The 20,495-nt window shown below is 46.4% G+C and overlaps 1 protein-coding gene across 1 annotated transcript in view; it reads right to left on the bottom strand.

The window, feature by feature from the left end:
* The window catches only part of DISC1 (DISC1 scaffold protein), a 312,576-nt gene that overhangs the window by 72,882 nt on the left and 219,199 nt on the right, over window positions 1–20,495 (bottom strand). The window contains exon 9 of the mRNA XM_044236813.1: window positions 11,500–11,560. Coding sequence (XP_044092748.1) covers window positions 11,500–11,560 — 61 coding nt within the window. The remainder of the gene's footprint in view (window positions 1–11,499; window positions 11,561–20,495) is intronic.

Genomic DNA, 20,495 nt, shown 5'->3' on the forward strand with positions numbered 1-20,495 from the left:
CCTGCTGCACTGAGAAGTGAAAAGATCCCACACCCCTCCAGAGCCCCTCATTGGACAGGCCCAGAGGGCTTCTGTTCATCCTTTCTCTTCTTCCCTTCTGCCACCCCCTTCTCTAGTGCAACATTGTTGCTTGCTCAATGGAAAATGTCAGAGGGAGAGAAGCAAGTATATTGGAGTTGCTTTTCTCAAAAAATGCTATCCCTGAGGTGATTGGGGCATGAGGTCCACAAAGGGTCAAGGCGAGGTGCCTTGTAGTTCCATGAATTAAAAGAAGGGATGGTAAATTCTTCCCAGCCTGAGCTCTGGAGCCTGGGAGCTCAAACCTTTCTAAGTCTCAAACACTCCACAACCAGCCAGACTGATTCTAAACACAGAAGTTTGCTCCAGGATCCTAGCCACTTGGTCACAGAAACCATGGGAGATTCTAAACCTTTGTCACGGCCATTAACAAGAACACAGTCACCTCATTGCTTTTTCTCCTCACCCCCTCCAGGAGGTGCTAACAGCTGGGTAAGGGGTAAGCGGCAGAAAACAGCTATGTTTGAGTGATAAGCAAGGGTTGGTAGACCCTTAGTGGAGGTTATTAACTGTAAGCCAACACCTCCCTTCTCCCCATAAATTTACCAGGAAGATAACAGACTCTCTTCTGGCTTCATAAAATAAGGTTGTTTTTGTTTATTTGTGTAGAGATAGAGCATGAGCAGAGGGGGAAGAGGGAGGTGCCGAGGGAAAGGGAGAATCTCGAGCAGGCTCCGTACCCAGTGCACAGCCCGACACAGGGCTCGATCACGTGACCCTGAGATCATGACCTGAGCTGAAATCAAGAGTTGGATGCTTAACTAACTGAGCCCCGCAGGCACCCCTAAAATAAGGCTTTTTTAATGTAGATTTTCTTGGTTTTATACTTTTTACAGTGCCATAGCTGCTACTAAGCTAATAATAGCTAGCATTTACTAAGCCCTTACTGTATGTAAGCAACATTCTTTATCTTTCTCTACTACCGGTCCATTTTAATAACAGAAAATTGGATCTTGAAGAGATTTCTTGACCTAGTGGTAGCCCACAGCTCAAAAGTAACTGCACTCAAACCCAGATAATAGGGTTGCAGAGCCCACACGACTTTATGACCCAGCAATCACACAGCGGGGAATTCACCCAAAGAATACAAAACACCGGTTCAAAGGGGGTACAGGCACCTCTGTGATTAAAGCAGCGTTATTTACAGTAGCCAAGATACGGGAGCAGCCCAGATGCCCACCAATTAATGAATGGATAAAGAAGACACGGTGTGTATAAACAATGGAATATTATTCAACCGTCAACAAGAATGCGGTCTTGGCATGGATGGAGCGTGTGAGGCAAAGGGAAATATGTCAGTCAGAGGAAGACAAATACTGTAGGGTTTCATTCATATGTGTAATTTAAGAAACAAAACAAACAAGCAAAGGGGAAAAAATAAGAGAGAGAGAGAGACAAGTTGAGAAACAGACTCAACTACAGAGAACAAAACAAATGCGTGGTTCCCAGAGGGGAGAGGGGTTGGGGGGGGATGGGTGAAACAGGTGATGGGGATTAGGGCGCGCACTTGGCCATGACAAGCACTAGGTGCTGTGTGGAAGTGTTAGGTCACTATATTTCATGCCCGAAGCTAGGGTCATAACATGGTTAACTATGTTGCAGTTAAAATAAAAATTTTGAGAAATTTTTAAAAGTTGAAATGTCTCAGGTTATTTATATAATCGTCAAGAGAGAGAATGTTTGAGGATTGTTTTCACGGTCTCCTGGGCAGGGAGACCCTCTGTGTTAATTCTGGCTTCCGGGGGCTGCTGGTCAGTACACGTAGGAGGAAAGAGTAGGTTCTGGTCCCACTCTGTGGACCGGGTAGAGTGGCCAGATGGGACTCAGGTGGTGACAGCTTTTCTTCTAGCCCCAAAGAAAAGACACCAGATCGGAGGACTTGGGTTTCTAGAGGCAAGAGCTCTGCTCTCTCTTTGCGAAGAACTGTGTTCGGGTCTTTCGCAATTGATCTGAGTGCTTGGGAAACTAACTTCATCATAACAACATTTCCAGGGGAAAAGTTATTTCTGAGCAAAAATTCATTACTAGGGTTCTCAGAAACTGGAAGGTATGGTAGTGACTTGTTAAGACAAAAGTAGACCCACCAGGTTTATTATAAATTACACCATTTACATATAAAAATGTGACTTCATTTTAAAGACACAACAGTCTTCCTCAGTTTAGTTTCTAAAATAGTAAACTAGGTTGCTGTAGACTCTAATCTCATATAAATTTTTTTAAAGATTTTATTTATTTATTTGACAGACAGAGATCACAAGTAGGCAGAGAGGCAGACAGAGAGAGGTGGGGGGGAAACAGGCTCCCCGCTGAGCAGAGAGCCCGATGCGGGGCTCGATCCCAGGACCCCGGGATCATGACCTGAGCTGAAGACAGAGGCTTTAGCCCACTGAGCCACCCAGGGGCCCCTAATCACATATAATTTAACCAGTGTTTCCCTATCCTTGTTTTTCCGTCTTTTTTTGCCTGCTCTTTTCAAATTCATGCCATCTTGTTATATTTCGTGTATTATTTTTTCTGTATGTGTGTATCTTCGTGTGTTTAAGAATTATTATTTTAAATATATTTAAGATTTTTCTGGTATAAGATGAAGTAAGGCTAAAAATTAAGTGTAAATAATCAGGGATTACCTATTAGATTGATCAGGGATCATTGCTTCTCCTGAAAAGTGAGACTATAGGCCAAATTGCTCCAAAATTTAAACATAGGTGAATCCAATAATGAATTATTTTTATAATGGTTTTCATGTACAGTTGACCCTTGAATAATGCACAGCTGAAAATCCAAGTAGGAGTTCTGACTTCCCAAAAACCTAACTACCGATAGCCCACTGCTGCCTGAAAGCCTTTGTGATAGCAAAACCACTCAATATGGAGTGTCTGGGTGGCTCAGTCATTAGGCGTCTGCCTTCAGCTCACATCATGATCCCAGAGTCCTGGGATCGAGCCCCACATCTGTGGGAGGCCTGCTTCTCCCTCTCCCACTCCCCCTGCTTGTGTTTCTGCTCTTGCTCTCTCTCTCTCTGTCAAATAAATAAATACAATCTTAAAAAAAAAAAGCAGTCAATAAACACTATTTCGTATGTTAGTGTGTATTTGATACCATATTCTTACAATATAGTCTGCATCCCAGAGGGATTGGTAACAGCCATATGAAGAATGCTTTTGCATTGGTCATGAATGTGTTTATGAGGACTTTCCAGTATATTCTCAGAAAAACTACCTTTAAGGGGCGCCTGGGTGGCTCAGTCGGTTAAGCATCAGACTCTGGATTCCAGCTCAGGTCTTGATCTCAGGATTGTGAGTTTAAGTCCCACGCTGGAGGGGGGAAACAGCACTAAGAAAATCTTAAGGAGGGATGCCTGCGTGGCTCAGCCGGTGAAGCAGCTGCCTTCAGCTCAGGTCAGGATCGCAGGGTCCTGGGACTGAGTCCCACATCGGGCTCCCCGCTCATCATGGAGCCTGCTTCCCCTTCCTCTGTGGGCCATTCTGTCTACTTGTGCTCTTTCTCTATCTCCCTGGCAAATAAATAAATAAAGTATTTTCAAAAAGAAAATCATAAGGAAGATAAAATAGATTTACAGTACTCTACTGGATTTATTTTTTAAAAATCCACATAGGGACGCCTGGGTGGCTCAGTTGGTTAAGCGGCTGCCTTCGGCTCGGGTCATGATCCCAGCATCCTGGGATCGAGTCCCACATCGGGCTCCCTGCTCAGCAGGAGGCCTGCTTCTCCCTCTGCCTCTGCCTGCCACTCTGTCTGCCTGTGCTCACTCTCTCTGACAAATAAATAAATAAAATCTTTTAAAAAATCACATATAATTGAACTTGCACAGTTAAAGCCTGTGTTGTTCAAGGGTCAGCTGTGTAGGTGTGTAGGACCCATTTGTGTGTTCTTGGAAGGGAAATGTGAGCTTGCTACAAATGTATCAACTGATGGGCAAAGTCCTGAGTGTTTCCTGAGCAGGCCATGGAGATGAGAAGGCAGGACACACACAGTTAAAAGGAAAACTCCTGTCCCCAAGCAGTACGATCAAAGAGCAGGCAGGAGAAAGCCAGAAGACAAGAGAGGAGCCAGAAGAGGGAGAAACTGCTGTGGGCCACATCTACACCAAGAAAATCAGAAAGGACAGACACGGGTCAACCCAGCAGAGAGTCTGTTCATCAGGCAGGGATGAAAAGTCTCCTGCTAACGAGGGACCAAGCTGATACTCACAACCCCCAGCGAGGAATGGAGGTGGATGCAGGAGGGCCACACCTAATCAGGGGAGGGGAAGGGAAGAAGCTGAGAATCTCTGTCATTCTGAGACAGGAGAGGCAAAGCAGAAAGGGGTCAAGGCCATTTGCAGAAGCAAGAAGAAAGGCACTGAGCTCACCGTGAGGAAGTGAGGTCTGCGGAGACCTCCTCTGACATGTGTCTGTTAGGAAAGAGAGCAGGAAGGTGTATAACAGCCACGGAATGAGAAAGTACGAAAAAAACAAATGGCGGTGTCCACGTGGAGTCTGCATTCCTTTCCTTTGGACCGAGATGGGGGAGGGGGTTCAGCTGCCATTTCTTATACTCATTTCCCTTAACAACTTTTGAAATAAGTTCAATATGGTTGAGAAGCGGATTGTCCCAGGTGCACAGGAACTTCAAAATTACCTTGTATAATTTGGCATAAAGGGCATTCTATGTGGGATCTCAAAGAATTCCATTCATTGTTCAGGGCGCCCCGCCGCCACGCCTCCCGTGAGAGCTAGTGTCGCTCCGTGGGGTTTGGAACACACCCCGAGGACTCTTGGGCTTTTAGCTCTTCTACCGCTAAGGGCCAGGCACCTGAATCAGGCTCGGGAATTCTCGCCTGAAGTCCTCACTCGCTGCCACCACATTTTAGATTCCCACTTCTCTGCATATTCTAACCCTTCCTTCTCAGTCTCCATGCCCTGCTGTCATCGTCTCTGGGAAGCCTCAGTGCTGACCCCTTTTCTGGTAGAATTAACTCCCTTTTTCCTTTGTGGATGGAGGGGGTGGACGTCTGCCCAATGTGACCTCTGGGAGTGGGGGTAGGGTGAGCCTGGTGGTGGGTATTAAGGAGGGCACATGTTGCATGGAGCGCTGGGTGTGGTGCATAAACAATGAATCTTGGAACACTGAAAAAAATAAAATAAATTAAAAAAAAGAAAAAAGAAAAGAAGTAGAGGAATATTATTTGGGGCCCTGTCCCTAATACTTCATGTAATGCAAGCACAAGCAGGCACTACAGTATTTGTTTCAGAACTTGTGTACACATTGCACTACGTACATATAAAACAGTTCAAGGACGAGACTGCTTGCAAGGACAAAAGTTAAGTGGGTAAAATGAAAACGTAAAATCAAATTCTAAAATGTGCTTCCCACACCCAAGTGGACGCTCCTGTGTGCAGTGGGTAGAAACAAGGGCCCCGTCTTCAGCTGGGATTCCCATCCTCATTGGATTGTGGGCAGTCGGTCAGTCATCAGCTCTTGCCCTTGGCCATGACAGACAGGCTCTGGCAGCTGTGGGTGGGGGAACAGACCTTGGTCTCTGAGGCATGCCTGAGAGCGTCTTCTGCACACTGCCTTACACAGAAGGTCAATACCATTTTGCCAAATGGGTACTCTTAACTCCAGCTAGTTGTCTGACTCTCAGCTTCTCCTGACTTCTGGCATGAAACCAGAGCCATCCACACAAGCAAGCTGAGAGGTAGTCAGGGGTCCAGGTAGGAAACCAATAGGACTTCTCCCACCCTGCTCACCTCTGCCAGTCACCTCTGGCTTTTCGTTAGCAGATTGAGCGCTCCCAGCCACCCCTTCCCATCAAACTATCCATATGGAATATTCAAGATAAGTAGAAACTAATCATTAATTTTTTAAAAAAGAAGTAGATCATCTTGTGCAAAATACCAATCTCTAAATTTCAAAGTACCTTTCAGATGAAACTGGTGTGTGTCTGACAGTCCTTTCTAAAACTAAGAAAGCCTTCCAAGACATATCTAACGATTTCTATATTCAAAACAAATTTCAATGATTTTTCTGTTTTCTGATTACAAAAGTATGATACATACTCCAAGGTGGGTGGGGAGAGCATTTAAGAAAAAACACGGAAGAGCACCAGGAAATAAAAGTAACCTATAATCCCCGGAACCACACTGACAAAGCTTTCATAGTCAACTGCAGGGGGGGGCGGGAAGTAGCAAGAGAACCCGAGGAGGCTAGAAGAAAGAGACAGTTTCCCATTAGTCATGCATGCGAGAGATTCCACGAGGTTAAATGGAACCACTGCGCCATAGCCATAGGGCGGAGGGCTTGGTGCACACCAGCCAGGGACACAGGTTTGCTATTGGACAACAGTGACTTTCTCCAGCACAAAGCTTAGAGCTTAGAGAGAGAACATATGGTCAGTAAAAGATGCAACCCATCTATACAACTTTTGAATATTTCTTTTGAGTCTTCGGGTAAGACCGCTAACAGAGAAGATGTAATAATGGAGACAAAGGAAATTAAGGCAAGATTTAACCACAGGGGAAATCATCCAGCCCAAAATAGCACCCTTAACTCTCAACCTCTGGAGACAATAACCCTGAGGGAGTAAGAAAAAGTGAGGAAAGCTCTTTGAGAGTAGATCTGTTGTTGTTGTTCTCTTCTGGTATATACCATTAAGATCTGATGGCAAGACAAAAGGATTTCTGGGGCATTGTACCTCCTTGGGCTGCCTTAACTTTTTGCATCTAATAGTTGAAAATAAAGTATCAAGATACAATTGCTATTCAGCCATTCCTTCCTGCACTACTGTAATTTTCCTGGATGTTTACCACATGCCACACAGCGTGCCAGCCCCTTGGAATACAAATCATGTACGGCATGGAAGCCATTCTCCAGGACCTCACAGTCTAATAGAATCAGACAGAAATCATTGCAACAAATTGTCCTAAGTCACTCCCACTGTGCATGCCAAGAAGGAAGTAGGAGAAGGCCATAAGCTTTATAGAGAAGGGGTATTGTGCTGAGCCTTGAGGAGAAAGGGGCACCCAGGGGCTGAGGAGGGAGGGCTCCCGAGTTGGAGGCGGTAGCTGTGGGAACGGAGAGGAAAGCCGCAAGGGACTGGGCCTGGCCCTGTGATCCTGGAGGCAGTCACCCTCCTGCCCGTCCAGTGAAGAGAAGGAAGGAGGAACATCCTGGAAAAAGCTGAGCAAGGAAAAATCCTCAAGTAGTGTCTTGTCTGCAGGAGGAGAAACAGGGACATACATGTATCCGACTTACAACTCAGACTAATATATATATATATATATATATATATATATATATATATATTTTACTCAGTTCATTTTCTTCTGGAGAACAAGGTGTATTTGCATGTTAATATCTGCCTTTCGCTGACATAGAGAAATGGTCAGCCATATTCTCCCCAGCACCTACTTCATCCCCTAATAGGAAGGTTAGATATTAAAGGAGAGAATGTGACCCCCCTCTGACTGCATAGACGTCCAGTCAATGCATTGTTGCTAAAAGAGAATTTTCAAAATAAATAGAAAAACTAAGAAATGTATTTATTTTTCTATTGCAAATGTGTGTTTATATATATGTGTGTGTACATGTACGTGTATATTTATATATATGTCTATATATTATTCTCATGTGTGTTAAATGAAATGGAGTTTATGAGTGTAATTTACAGATACATGATTTTACTATTTATCTGTTGACAATTACACTCGACTGACTAGGTATCCTAAGCGTGTAAAACAACATAATGATTTAAGCACTTTCACTATTTTCCCGCTTTAACATACTTTGATAGCAAATAAAGCCATGATCAAAAAACAAGTTTTGAAAAAAAAAACTTTGTGAATTTTTATAAACATTCAAATTCAGAAGAGAATTTCTTTTCTCATTTTTTTAATTGAACTCAGACTGTTAAAAGGCAAATCTTTGTTTAAATATAGACTAAAAGCCCCTGTTGAATATTTGCCTGCTTTGTTTTGTCCCATGCTGGTATCCCTGTGGACCGTTAATGGGATCAGATGCTTCCTAATCCCTAATTCACTTGGCTTTCTTGATGGAGAGTGGGACGTTGAGTCCACCAGCCTGTCTCAGTGTGTGCTGAGATAGTAACAAAAATATTGCTGTCCCTTAGATTTGTCTCCCAAACCACAACTGGCGCGATCCAAATCTCGCTAAAGCATGGATCATAAATTGTGTCCTCCGTACACTCAAATTGGGAAATGAACATTCTTTTCAGTTCTCAGACACTTCCTTTTGAAATCCCCAGAAGACCAAGAGAGGCCATAGGTGAGTAAGCAGCAAAGACTTCCACCAGCCTCTCGTCTTGCTCTGGCCTATATCCCGCAGTATTCACTGAGCCCCCACCATGATGCAAACTCTTCGGTGCAAAAAACAGGGTTTGTGTTTTAAGATGTTGGTTTTCATGTTAGAACTGGGACTGTGATGGGATCACGCGACCCTTGTTCCCTGGGCCGGTGGGGAAGACAGTTCCATCATGGGTGGCGGGGTGCGGGGGGGCGCTGACCATTCCCACACTTGCCATGGCATCCAATCTGGCCTCCTGCTCTGAGGCAGTGGTAAAGCTCCCTGCACACACCTTAAGGCTCACCTAGCCTCTGTCTGCAACTCTGCCTACAGCCTACTGCCTTCCCTCCAATCCCAGTGTTTTAACCACACCAGTTCAAGCACATCTGCACCAGATCTCTTACAGCTTCAAGCAGCAAAGGAAAGGGTCCTCAGGAAGTCGGCTGTAGGATGGGTCAGCCGCCTCTCTGGTCATTTGAGGCTGTTGGCGGACCCTGAGTGATGAATGCATGCGATTCAAGCAGCCACGTGACCAGAAGGTCAGGGAAGGAGGCAGAAGGTGATGCAAGAATGGACTGGAGTGGGGGGCTATGAATTAGTTGCATTCACTCAACCATGAGCTCACCATTTGTTGGATACCCTTACTCTGCTCTGTACCATCACATCACAGAGGATACACGCTCAACAAGACAGACATGACCCGTATCACTCATTCCGCATTTTGAAAGGGAAAAGAATTCAGGGCAAGCACGTTTCTCAGTCTTGGGGAGTCATGGGAGGCTCCGAAGAGGGTGCAGCGAAAGCATGAAGGGTGAAAAGATGGAGACAGATGTGGGGCCATTGGGTGCAGAGCCGGCAGCAGCCACTGGGGCACATGCAAGGGGAACGGTGAGAGGCAGTGTACCACCAGGAGGACACAGGCCAGGCTCCGGCCAGAGTGTCTGACCCTCCTGAAGTGACTCCAAATCCCTAAATATTGGGTTGAGCTGCAGGAAACTGCCATCTTTCCAGGTCAGCGTGATCTACTGTCAGTAATTTTCCATAGCTCACCTGGATACTTCCCTGGATAACAACCCTTGGGCACTCCCCTGTCTCCACTAGTCTCTCCACAGGAGAAAACACACAGTGGCCTTGGGAAACATACCAGAATCCGTACAAGCGAGTAGGAGGGTGGCAGGGTGATGACGGGTGACACTGACAGACACACAGAGGCCACATTGAAGAGTGAAGGAGCCACAGTAAGATATTTGGGCTTTATCCTTAGGATGATGGGGATGACCAAATTTGTACTTTAACATGCTCACTCAAGACCACCTGGAGAGTGGAGTGGGAAGGGCAACACGAGACAGAAAAACACAAAAATCTGCTCTTACGGTGGTTCAGCAAGAGAGAAGACAGACCCACAGGAGCAGGGCCAGGTGGGAGGGCTCAAGGGCACCCAAGAGGCCAGCCTGGCAGGACTCGGTGACCCAGAGCAGGAGGCGAGGCCTGGGGGAGGGGAGCCTATGTGCCACCCAGGCAGCAGCCAGGTGCAAGGGCCCGTCCAAGCGGGTGATGAACCATTCTCTGGGCTGGATACCCAGCAGGAGGGGCTGGCATGGAGGGAAATGAATGAGTCCTGGGCAGGACTGTTCACTCCATTCGATGAAGAGGAGATCAAAGACCAGAAGCAGCAGGAAGCGAAGGGAACAAGTGTTTGCTGACTGTCCGCTAGGTAGAGGATTTATCTCTGCTGCTTATTAAAATCCACACCAACTCCAGGAGGGGGCGGGTACCTGTCCTTCAGCTTTACTGCTAAGGAGACAGACAGAGAATGTTTCCAGACAGAGAATGGAAATCAAGTGGAGGGATCAGCTGCAGAGCTGCGTTCTCAAGGGGCATCTTTCCACCGATGCCCAAGTTCCTTCACCTCCGACCTGCTGACCAGCATCCCAGTGGAACATGTGGTGTGTGCGGTGCTCGTGGCTAAAAATGTTAGCTGGATAAGGTCAACAGGGAGATGCTGAAACCTGCCCGAGCACCCAGGGGAGAAGGGGAGGACGGACGCGGAGCAGAGCACCTGACCCAGATGAGTGTCCTATTTTCGAAGGAGGGGAAACATTCTTTGGAGGATGCTCCTTCCTGTGTGCCCTCCTTACCCCACACTCTCTACGGCCCACATTTCTCATGGTTCTTCCCCATGTGTGTGGCGCTGGAAGCAGGGAAATAGGCAGTGAATGGTTGGAAGAACGTACTTTGCAAGCTTGAGAACAAATCCCACAGTACCTTCCCTGCCCCACCGAGCAGAACTCAGCAAAGCATCCTATCTCCTTGTCTCTTAAAGGACAAGCATTTTAGCCAATGGCATCATCTGAGCCCATAGAGGTTGAAGGCATAGCCTAGTTAAAGTGTTATTTAACAATTCCAGAAGAGTAGCAAAAACAGTCCATAAAGCTAAATGACTCCCGGGGAAGAAAGTACACATTACATTTTCATACTTGTTTCCTTAATTAGGAACAGATCCTGGTGGCTGGGATTTATTTCCATGAGCACACACATCCACAAAAATGAGAAACATCTTGACATGCTACAACATCCGTAATGTTTCTCCAATCTGAATTCCTAATTAGGTTAAAAAAAAAAAAGGCAACCGTGAATTTTCACGCTGGTTTTGATTTGGGATTCAAAACAGAACCTAAGATGTGCAATTTTTTTATATTGTTCCAAAACACGTATAAGCTGGGTCAAAATCCATAAGACCCACTTCAGAGTTTGAAAAGAAAAAAGAAAAAAGGAAAAAACAGACCAAGGCATGAATTCGGAATTTAACATGGCACAGAAGATCCATCTTATGGAACATGAAAACTAACTTGTGATCTCACTGAGACACTTCTCAACATTGTCACCTATTACTTTCTATAAAGAGGAGAAAAGAATCGGGTGGGAGAGAGGGATGGTGTTTATATGGCACCTGCGTGAATCCTGTCACGGAATTCAAAGGACTCCTTTTTGTGTGTTTTTCTTTGTTCACTTATTACAGAAAGTGGCTAGCCTTTCTCATTGCGTTCACTAAATTCTGTTCCAGTCAAGAACCCGAGCACACAGCGGCGTCGGTCACGAAGACATTCTGATCCTTACCTACGCAGCTTATCCTCGAGCATCTCCATGTACTTCAGAGCACTCTCCTTCACACTCATTTCTGCAAAAACAAAAATCCAAAGTTGATGCAAAGACGGAACAAAACCCAGGAGTGCTCCACTATAAGCCAAACACCAAAGGATCGAAGTCGGACTGGTAGTAATGATCGCCTTCCTGGTGTGGAAAGCAGGCGAGTTCACGGGGCGGGGCGGGGTGGGGGCTGCCTGGAGGAAGGTGCTGGAAATGCTGTGAGGCCCCCCAGTGCCTCCATCTGGGCACTGTGCTTCCAAAGGAAGCTCCCTGGGTGTTGGGCGTGGATGCCGCTGCTCTCTGTGCCTTTCATCTTTCCCAACTGGTAGCCAAGAGCTTGGTGGCAGAGGATGAAAAAAAAGATACAAGTGGGAATCAACTCCCATCCTAGGGATGAACCAGAAGCTCACCGGTACAGGAGCAGGGAACTGCAGACCCTTCCACTGAGACCCACATGGAAACGGGATCCTGATAGGACTTGAGTTCAGTTGACTTCAGTGACTCAGTTTCCAAAGCTGGGAGGTCTGTAGCCCCTAGCGATGAACTCAGAGCCTCATAATCATCAAAGGTGGAGGAATCGATGATTTGTGGTGCCCCCGTGGATCAGAGAGGCCCTTCACTCATAAAAAGACATTTGGTCTTTTGTACGTGAAGAAAATGTTAATTTTTTTTCCCTCTTAATAGGTTAAAAAAAAAATAAAAATGTTGGGTGCCTGGGTGGCTCAGTCGGTTAAGCATTTGCCTTTGGCTCAGGTCGTGATCCCAGGATTGGCAGGGAGCCTGCTTCTCCCTCTGCCCCCCTCTCTCTCTCTCTCTCTCTCTCTCTGTCTCACATAATAAATAAATAAAATCTTTTTAAAAAAATCAAAATGCTGATTTGACATTGTCCCTTTTTTTTAAACAGAGGGAATAAGAGGGGGAACTCATGCTGTTTTACTATATAAATATTTTTATGTTAAAGAGCGAAAGAGAGATTCGGTGCCTTCTGGACAAGTCCTGATAGCCTCTGTTTCCTCCTCTGTAGGAAGAAAACGCCATCCTCTCAAGGTGACCGCCGACTGAGAGAGGACGATGAAGTGCCCAGGAGAGCAGGTGGCATCAGAGCAGTCCCCATCAGACAGTGGCTGTAATTAGCGATGTTGCTGCCATTTCTACCCTGACCACTATTATCACCACTGTGGAGTTTATTAGTGTTTTTATTCCGACCTGTATTCTCAGAGGCAATTCATGCATTGACATTGGGGTGTGTGGGGAGCAAAATCCACGCTGTTTGACTCACTGCCCTGAGCCTCTGCGGAGGGGGCTCTCAGGACCCTGTTTTGTCACCATGTACGTGTTAGGGTAAGGGACAGGGCGGTATAGTTGGAACTGGAAAAAGGACCTTGAAATTCCTCATAAAGAAACCAAATATGGATGCAGAAATTAAAACAGAAGTTCTTGTTCATCAGTTCGTAACAGATAAAAACAGAAATGTACCCAGTGAAAGCAACTCTTTAAATGGGTCCCTTAATCCAGTTGACTTGGGTCAACCTCCTTTACAAGTGAAGTTGTGCTAATTTTTTTTCTCCAAATGTGTATTTTCAGCACCTATAGTGCATTGGGTACTGTGCTAGCATGGGGAGTAAGGTGTGGGGACATGGCTCCGTGTCACTGAGACCTGTTCCCTGGTTTATCTGGAGCAAGGATTACACATTCAGAATGTCCCAACCAGAAGTGCCCTGTTTCACACCCAGAACATATTTTTGTATGCCGCACACCATGATAATCCCTTGGGATAAACCTGTAAACAGAAGCAATAAAGATACCTGCTTTTGTAAAGCTTCGTTCTGGTAGGGACAGGTAGTAACGAATAAACATAAGAGTCCCATAGAGTACCAGGAGGTTGTAAGTGCTACAAAGCAAGAGAAGGGGATCAGAATGGGGCTGCAGAGGGGTCGGGCGTCATTGGGAAGGTGACATCTGAGTAAAAATATGAAGAGGGCCGGGGGGAGCACAGAGCAGCCTTCCTGGGAAGAGCAGGGCGGGTAGAAGGACCAAGCAGGCTAAAGGTCCTAGGGCAGCAGCACACCTGACTACTCCACCAACATCTGGAGGAGACATTCTCTGGGGAAAGAGATGAGGCAGAGAAAGAGCCCAGCCCCCATCATGCAGGCCACTGTGGCAAACTGTATTTCCAAAACTCGGCCACAGTAATATTCTGGGTCCCACACACTATTCCAGAACTTGGCCATTCCCCATCAAGCAGTGAATTCTATTTCCTTCCTCTTGAATCTAAACGGCCTATGATACTACAACCAGTAGAGAATGACGGGAAGGATGCTTTTTAATTTCTGAGGCTGGGGTCCAGCTTCTGCCTGGCTATTTCTACTGGGAACCCAGCCTCCATGTTTGAGGAAGCCCCAGCCACAGGGAGAAACCATGGAGAGATGTTCTGGCCGAAGTCCCAGGTGCAGCTCTCAGCCAACAGACAGATATGGGGGTGAGCGAACCTTCAGATGGTGTGAACCACAGAGCCCAAGGGGCCCAGACGTCAGGAAACAAGAGACAAGCCATCTCGGCTTCTCTGGACCTAAATGTCTGATTCACAGAATGGGCACACACAACAAACAGCTGTCAGTCATTGAGTTTGGGAATGATTTGTTATATAGCTGTAGTTCCTGGAAAGCCATGCCAGGGTTTTGAGCACTCGGAGAGAAACGGGAAAACACTGGAGAAAAAAGGCAACAAACTGGGTCATGGTCGCTCTGTTGGACTGGACTCTAGGAAGACATAAGAGACGTAGAGAGAAGGTTAGAGCCATCCTCCAGGACGAGGTAGTGGGGACTGAGACCATGGTGTCACAGGAGTGGGGGATAGGAGGCAGATTTTAGATCTATTTTTATTATTTATTTTCTTAAGATTTTATTTATTTATTTAAACCTGGATTACTTTTAAACATACGGATATGGTTTTCGTCCTCAAGGGAGGTGCGGTGCATTTTTTTTTAAGGATTTTATTTATTTATTTGACAGACAGAGATCACAAGCAGGCAGAGAGGCAGGCAGAGAGAGAGGGGGAAGCAGGCTCACGGCTGAGCAGAGAGCCCGATGCGGGACTCTATCCCAGGACCCTGGGATCATGACCTGAGCTGAAGGCAGAGGCTTTAACCCACTGAGCCACCCAGGCGCCCCTAGATCTACTTTAAAGATAGGGACTGCAGGGGTTCCTGACAGATTGAATTCAGGCATGTGAGAAAGAGACCCAGAAAGGATGACTACAAAGGTTTTGCCCTGAGCCACCAGAAAACAGAGTTGCCATCAACGGGGATGGGAAGAATGCATGTGAAACCAGTCTGAAGAGACGAGCAAGCGTTCAGTCTTAGACTGGGATTTGCTAAGATGAGTAGAACTTCAATATTCTCACCAAAAAAAAAAGAAAAAAAAAAAAAGGCAAACGTGAACGGTGATGGATGTGTGAATTTACCGGATGGACGGGGAGGTAGCTCTTTCACAACGCACTCATGTATCAAATCGTCACGTTGTAGACTTTAAATACCTTACAATTTCATTCATTGATTATACCTCCAAAAACTGGAAAAAAAATAAAAGCGGTTGAGAAGCTTCCAAAGTGTTCAAGTTTGAAATCTGACAACCTGGAGTTTATGAGCTGCCCCAGGGGGACGTCCAGGACGAAGCTGGGCACGTGGGTCAAGAAGAGGTCTGCCTGCAGAGGGGCACTTGGAAGACACTGGCGTGTGGAACGAGGAGATACGATGTGTCTCTCAGAGAGCGAGGGTAACGGAAGCAGCCCATGGCGGTCATATGTCCCTACAATTCTATCACGATGGCATCTTTCATCCAAAGGACAAAAAAAAGGACAAAGGCCCCTGGGTGGCTCAGTGGTTTAAGCCTCTGCCTTCAGCTCAGGTCATGATCTCAGGGTCCTGGGATCGAGTCCCGCATCGGGCTCTCTGCTCAGCAGGGAGCCTTCTTCCCCCTCTCTCTGCCTGCCTCTCTGCCTACTTGTGATCTCTGTCTGTCAAATAAATAAATAAAATCTTTAAAAAAAAAAAATGCACCGCACCTCCCTTGAGGATGAAAACCATATCCGTATGTTTAAAAGTAATCCAGGTAGATTCCATATTAATGATTTTGCTCAGAAATCACTACACACTTGTCTCATCTAAGCATCCCAGGCTCTGGGTAGTGTGACACGCTGGGTGTTGCACAGGGGCACCCAGGCAGCTCCCCGTGCTTTTCCGCTCGCCCGGAGGCTGCCGTCTGACACAGACACTGCACTGAAATCCCACCTTCCCTAGATCCTGACCCATCCCCCAGCCAGGCAGCCTGAACTGCCTTTCATGCCTATGAACTAGGTTGACTTACAGCCTTCCAGAGAGGCCGGGGCTGTAGACAGGGGGTTTACGTTTTCATCTTCCTAAATAATATGTCCAAGTGGGGACGCCTGAGCGGTTCGGCTGGTGGAGCGTCGGACTCTTGATTTCAGCTCAGGTCACGATCTCGGGGTTAGGAGACCGAGCCCCACGTTGGGCTCCGCACTGGGCATGGAGCCTGCTTAAGATTCTCCCTCTCCCTCTGCCCCCACTCATCTCCCTCTCTCTAGAGAAGGAGATGCACTGGGAAGAGAGCTCCTCTTTTCTTCCTTCCTCATCGTCCCTCTGCTCTTTCCTTTCCTAACCTGACATTAGAGTGGACACCAAGAGAACGGTAGTGGCATTGAGGCAAGCTTCCAAGAACCGAAAACGTTGCTGAAGAAAGCTGATTACTCCAGGTCGACCGGCCTCCTGACCGGGAAAATGCAGAAAAGGCCTCCTCTCCTCTCCATTTGCTAAGGGAATCTGACATCCAGAGTTGGGCAATATTATCAGAATGGAATTCATATAATTAACTTCGTGAAACTAATTAAGCAAAAACTGATTGATCATTAAATGCAGTAAATCTGTGAAAACATTAAGGCGAGTGCGAGGTGCAAACACAAATCAAAGTTACAGGAATTTAACCCGGGCCCTACTTCGCGCCAGGCACTATTTAAATCTAAGAGACATGGCTTCAAGGGTCACAGAGAGAGCGGTGGGGCCACCCTCTAACTTTGATGTCTCCTTGGAGCGCCCGGCAACATTTGCCATAAATCTTCATGATAACCGATAATCCACAAATGGCCCAAGGTACCTGATGAAAAAACTCTACCAATTTACCCAGCAATACCCTTTTCAGCACAAACAAGGGAGGTAAAAGAACATTGAGTGGGAAACAGGGCTGACTAGGTTTTAGTGCATTATATCCTTTGTTTGTGTCATAAAAGGACAAAGAAAAAGCAATACTTGTGATGATAATCATACAGGAAATGAGCCACACCCACACAGAGTTGCAGTCAGATTGAATGTAGCAGCGGCTACTAAGAGATTCAGTCCCAGCATCTTCTATCAATAAGGGCAGCATCCTGGGGTGATTACGGTACCACCTCAGATTCCACAATGGACGCCAAGGGGACCCCATCAGTCTAGCATTCATCACAAATTTTGTCTAACACTGGCCGTTTTCTTGGAACGTTCCAGTAACATAGTAATTCTAGTAACATAAGGCTTGGCCTCGCTTTACGAAAACAAGTCATCAGCTTTCAAGGTTCATTATTCAAGGATCAATTTCGACCCAATTAACTCTCATTAGTAAAATCCTCCCAAAGGAATATGTGAAAGATAAAGGAGAAATTGCAGAATTCTGAGAAATTTTCGAACATCTAAAGTATTATTTTTCTACTGCAGGGAATGAAAGAATTTCTGTTTATTTGAGTCATTAAACCATGCATGGGAATGAAGTAGTTAATACTGAGCGGAAAAAACACCAAGGGAAGTCAACAACACAGGAAAATGAACTTGTGATTTGCTTGTCTTGATATGTGTGATGGACTGGTATTGTCTAAGACCTTGAAAGATGGTGGAATCCATGAAACAATGCACTACACAAGTCAACTTTTTTACCAGAGGACAAGAGGGAAACACCAGCCATGAGTCTCTGCTGATACCACAGTGAACCTGTCTCACATCGGAAATTCGCTATGAGAGAACCTGATACCAAGTTAATGATATCAAGGACATTTCCTTGATCCCTTCCTGTGTGTCAGGAACTGTTCTAACCACCTTGTTCTAAATGCTAAACAATGATACTGCCTATGAAGCTGCTCTATTATTATCCTCATTTTGCCCAGATGACACAGAGGGGCAGCAAAGACCAAAGTCACAAAGCAGTGAGAGATCATCCCAGACCCCATTGTTATGGAACCCATGACTTCCATTTTCAATAACCCAGGGGTTCAGGAAGTGCACATTGAATAAATGCATGTGAAATTTTAGCCACCAACAACATGAAGCTGGAGTTCACAGAGAGAGTAAATTAAAGAGAGACCAAAGACTTCTGTAAAAAGTCAGAGTTGTAAAGAGCATGGACAATTGCAAAGAACAATGGCATTAACAAATGGAAACTCGATTGTATGTAAATTGTAGGGAAGAGTGCTGCTAAAATAAATTACCATTGTGTAATATACATACGCATGTGTGTGTGTGTGTGTGTGTGAGTGTGAGTGTGTGTGTGTGTGTAAAGGGTATAGGGCCAAGGTGATTTCATAGCAGGTTGCATGCGAAGATGATTAATAATTCTCTGAGGCTCATATTCATGTTGGTTCCCTCCCAATAATAAAACACCAGCTTCATGTGGTCTCACAAACAGATTATTACCCGCATGTATACCTTTGTTTATTTACGTCACTTCCTGTTACCACTATGCGTGGTAGTCATTTGAATAGAATCCCAAGTGGAGATCCTGAGTTAAGCTGGAGACAATCTGTGCGGGGCTTTAGACAGGCCATTGTCCATTCCCTAGGGCTGAACCAAAGAAACACACCATCACTAAACTAGCAATGGCTTCGCGTGCCGTTGGCGGGCCATCATTCAGTGTGGCGTTGCTAATTTCTCTCTCTCTTTCCCTCTGACGTCGATAGGAGATTTGCAGAGAGAAGACAAATGGCCAGATACGGATCTGACAGAATTAATAAACGGTACCAGAGAGCAGAATTCTCTTCAGGGGTGCCTGCTTCTCATTCGTACATCCATCTCGCGTCTCTCAAACGCCCACCATGTGCCCGATTGTGTGTTGAGCACCGGAGCTGCAGACAGGAGTCAGACGTGGCCCTTAGACTAGAGAACACCGGGTTTGGGGACAGAAAACGGTCACATAAACGTGTGATGAATAAAAGCAAGGAGCGGAGTTCCGTGATTGGAACTTAAAGCAGCAGTCTCTTCTGGGACGGTCACAGAAGAGCCTCTGCCTAGCTTGAGGGGCTTGAAAATGGACTTCCTGAGGAAGTGAACGGAGTAGCCATCTTAAAGGATTTTCCACGCTGGCTAAAGCCCGAGGAGGCATGGGTAATCCAAAACAGCAGTTGCACATAAAGTAAGATTCATGTTTCTGAAAATCGGGCATTTAATGTCATATTATTTTACCCTCTCAGTAATTTCTGAATCATTTCCCCCCCCTCAGCTTACATTAAGATTAGTCGATGTGGGCCGGGATCCCACAGCAAAGGAAGGCAGGGTGCCTGCAGGACATGGGCCAGTCCCAAAGCCCCGGCTCTGAGCCGTCACAGCCACACCCGGAAATGGACATCCAGGGGTCCTCCTCGGGGGATCCGAGTGAGAATGCTGTGTTGTAATGACCTCACACCAGCAGAGGCACCCAAAGGTCAGAGGGCGGAAAGGCTTTTTCAGAACTGGAGCACCGTCATGACTCCGTCGTCCGTAAAGAAAGTAAAACTAATTATTCTGAACTATGTTTATGCTTCACTTGCACCGTTTTGCCCCGAGTGCTGGCGTGCGGCGACGGCTGTCCCATGTGGGGCCGCGTGGCTGCCCCAGGGAGCCCCGCCCCACGGCCCTTGAACCCAGAGCGCATCTCAGGGCCTTGTCCCGTTTTGATCCTCGTGTCTGTAGAAGCCACACCTGAGTGGATGGATAGAGGTGGTGGGCAGGTGGGAAGGAAGGAGGAAGGAGGAAGTAAACGCCACTAAGTTTAAAAATGTTTCCTCTACAGTGAGAGATTCCAGTCCATAAATGATAAAGCCCGAGTTCCAATTTCCCCTGCTGTGCTCGTCACGAGTTAATTGGGTATCATCTGATACAGTAATTCTCACCTTCCCGGTTCAGACCTGCTCCAACATGTACTCTCCCGGTGCCCTTGACGCACACGGCCTAATCAGCACAATCCAATGACTAGAAGAGAAACCGAGCAAGCGTGGTATGGAAAGCAGGTGGGGAAAAAAGATAGGTCAGGACGCTATCAGCCCAGAGCAGCCTCACGCCACAGTCCCGACACACGAGTCCTCGCCCGCCAAAGATTTCCACCAATGGAAAGGCAAGCGCCTCTCCCCAGCTCCCCCTGCAGACAGCAGCTGGCTCAGGTCTGGACACCTTCTTATCTGCCAGTGCGTGTAACTGAAACACTGGAGGGGCGCCTGGGTGGCTCAGTCGGTTGAGTATCAGACTCTCTCGGTTTTGGCGCAGGTCACGGTCTCAGCTCTGGTCACGGTCTCAGCTCAGGTCACGGTCTCAGCTCAGGTCATGGGCTCAAGGTTGTGAGAGCAAGCCCGGCATCAGCTCCCTGCTCAGAGGGAAGTCTACCGTCTCCCACTCTCTCCACCCCTCCCCCTGCTCAACTGTGCTCTCTCTCTCTCTCTAAAATAAATAAATCTTTAAAAAATAATAATAATAATAACTTAAAGAGAGGTGACCTGGAGATCCATGTACAACATTTTAAAAACTGCTTAAAATATCTACTTACTTATGTTGCCTTATACGGTCCATTTGAGAACACGCACTTTTGTTCTTTACCTCTTGCTCCCTCTTCCCCTCCAACATGGACAGCACATGCAGACACACATGGGTGCACGCGGGATTTACTTCTCTTCTTATTGACAGA

The sequence above is a fragment of the Neovison vison genome, chromosome 2 (genome assembly GCF_020171115.1).
Source record: "Neovison vison isolate M4711 chromosome 2, ASM_NN_V1, whole genome shotgun sequence".
NCBI lineage: Eukaryota > Metazoa > Chordata > Mammalia > Carnivora > Mustelidae > Neogale > Neogale vison.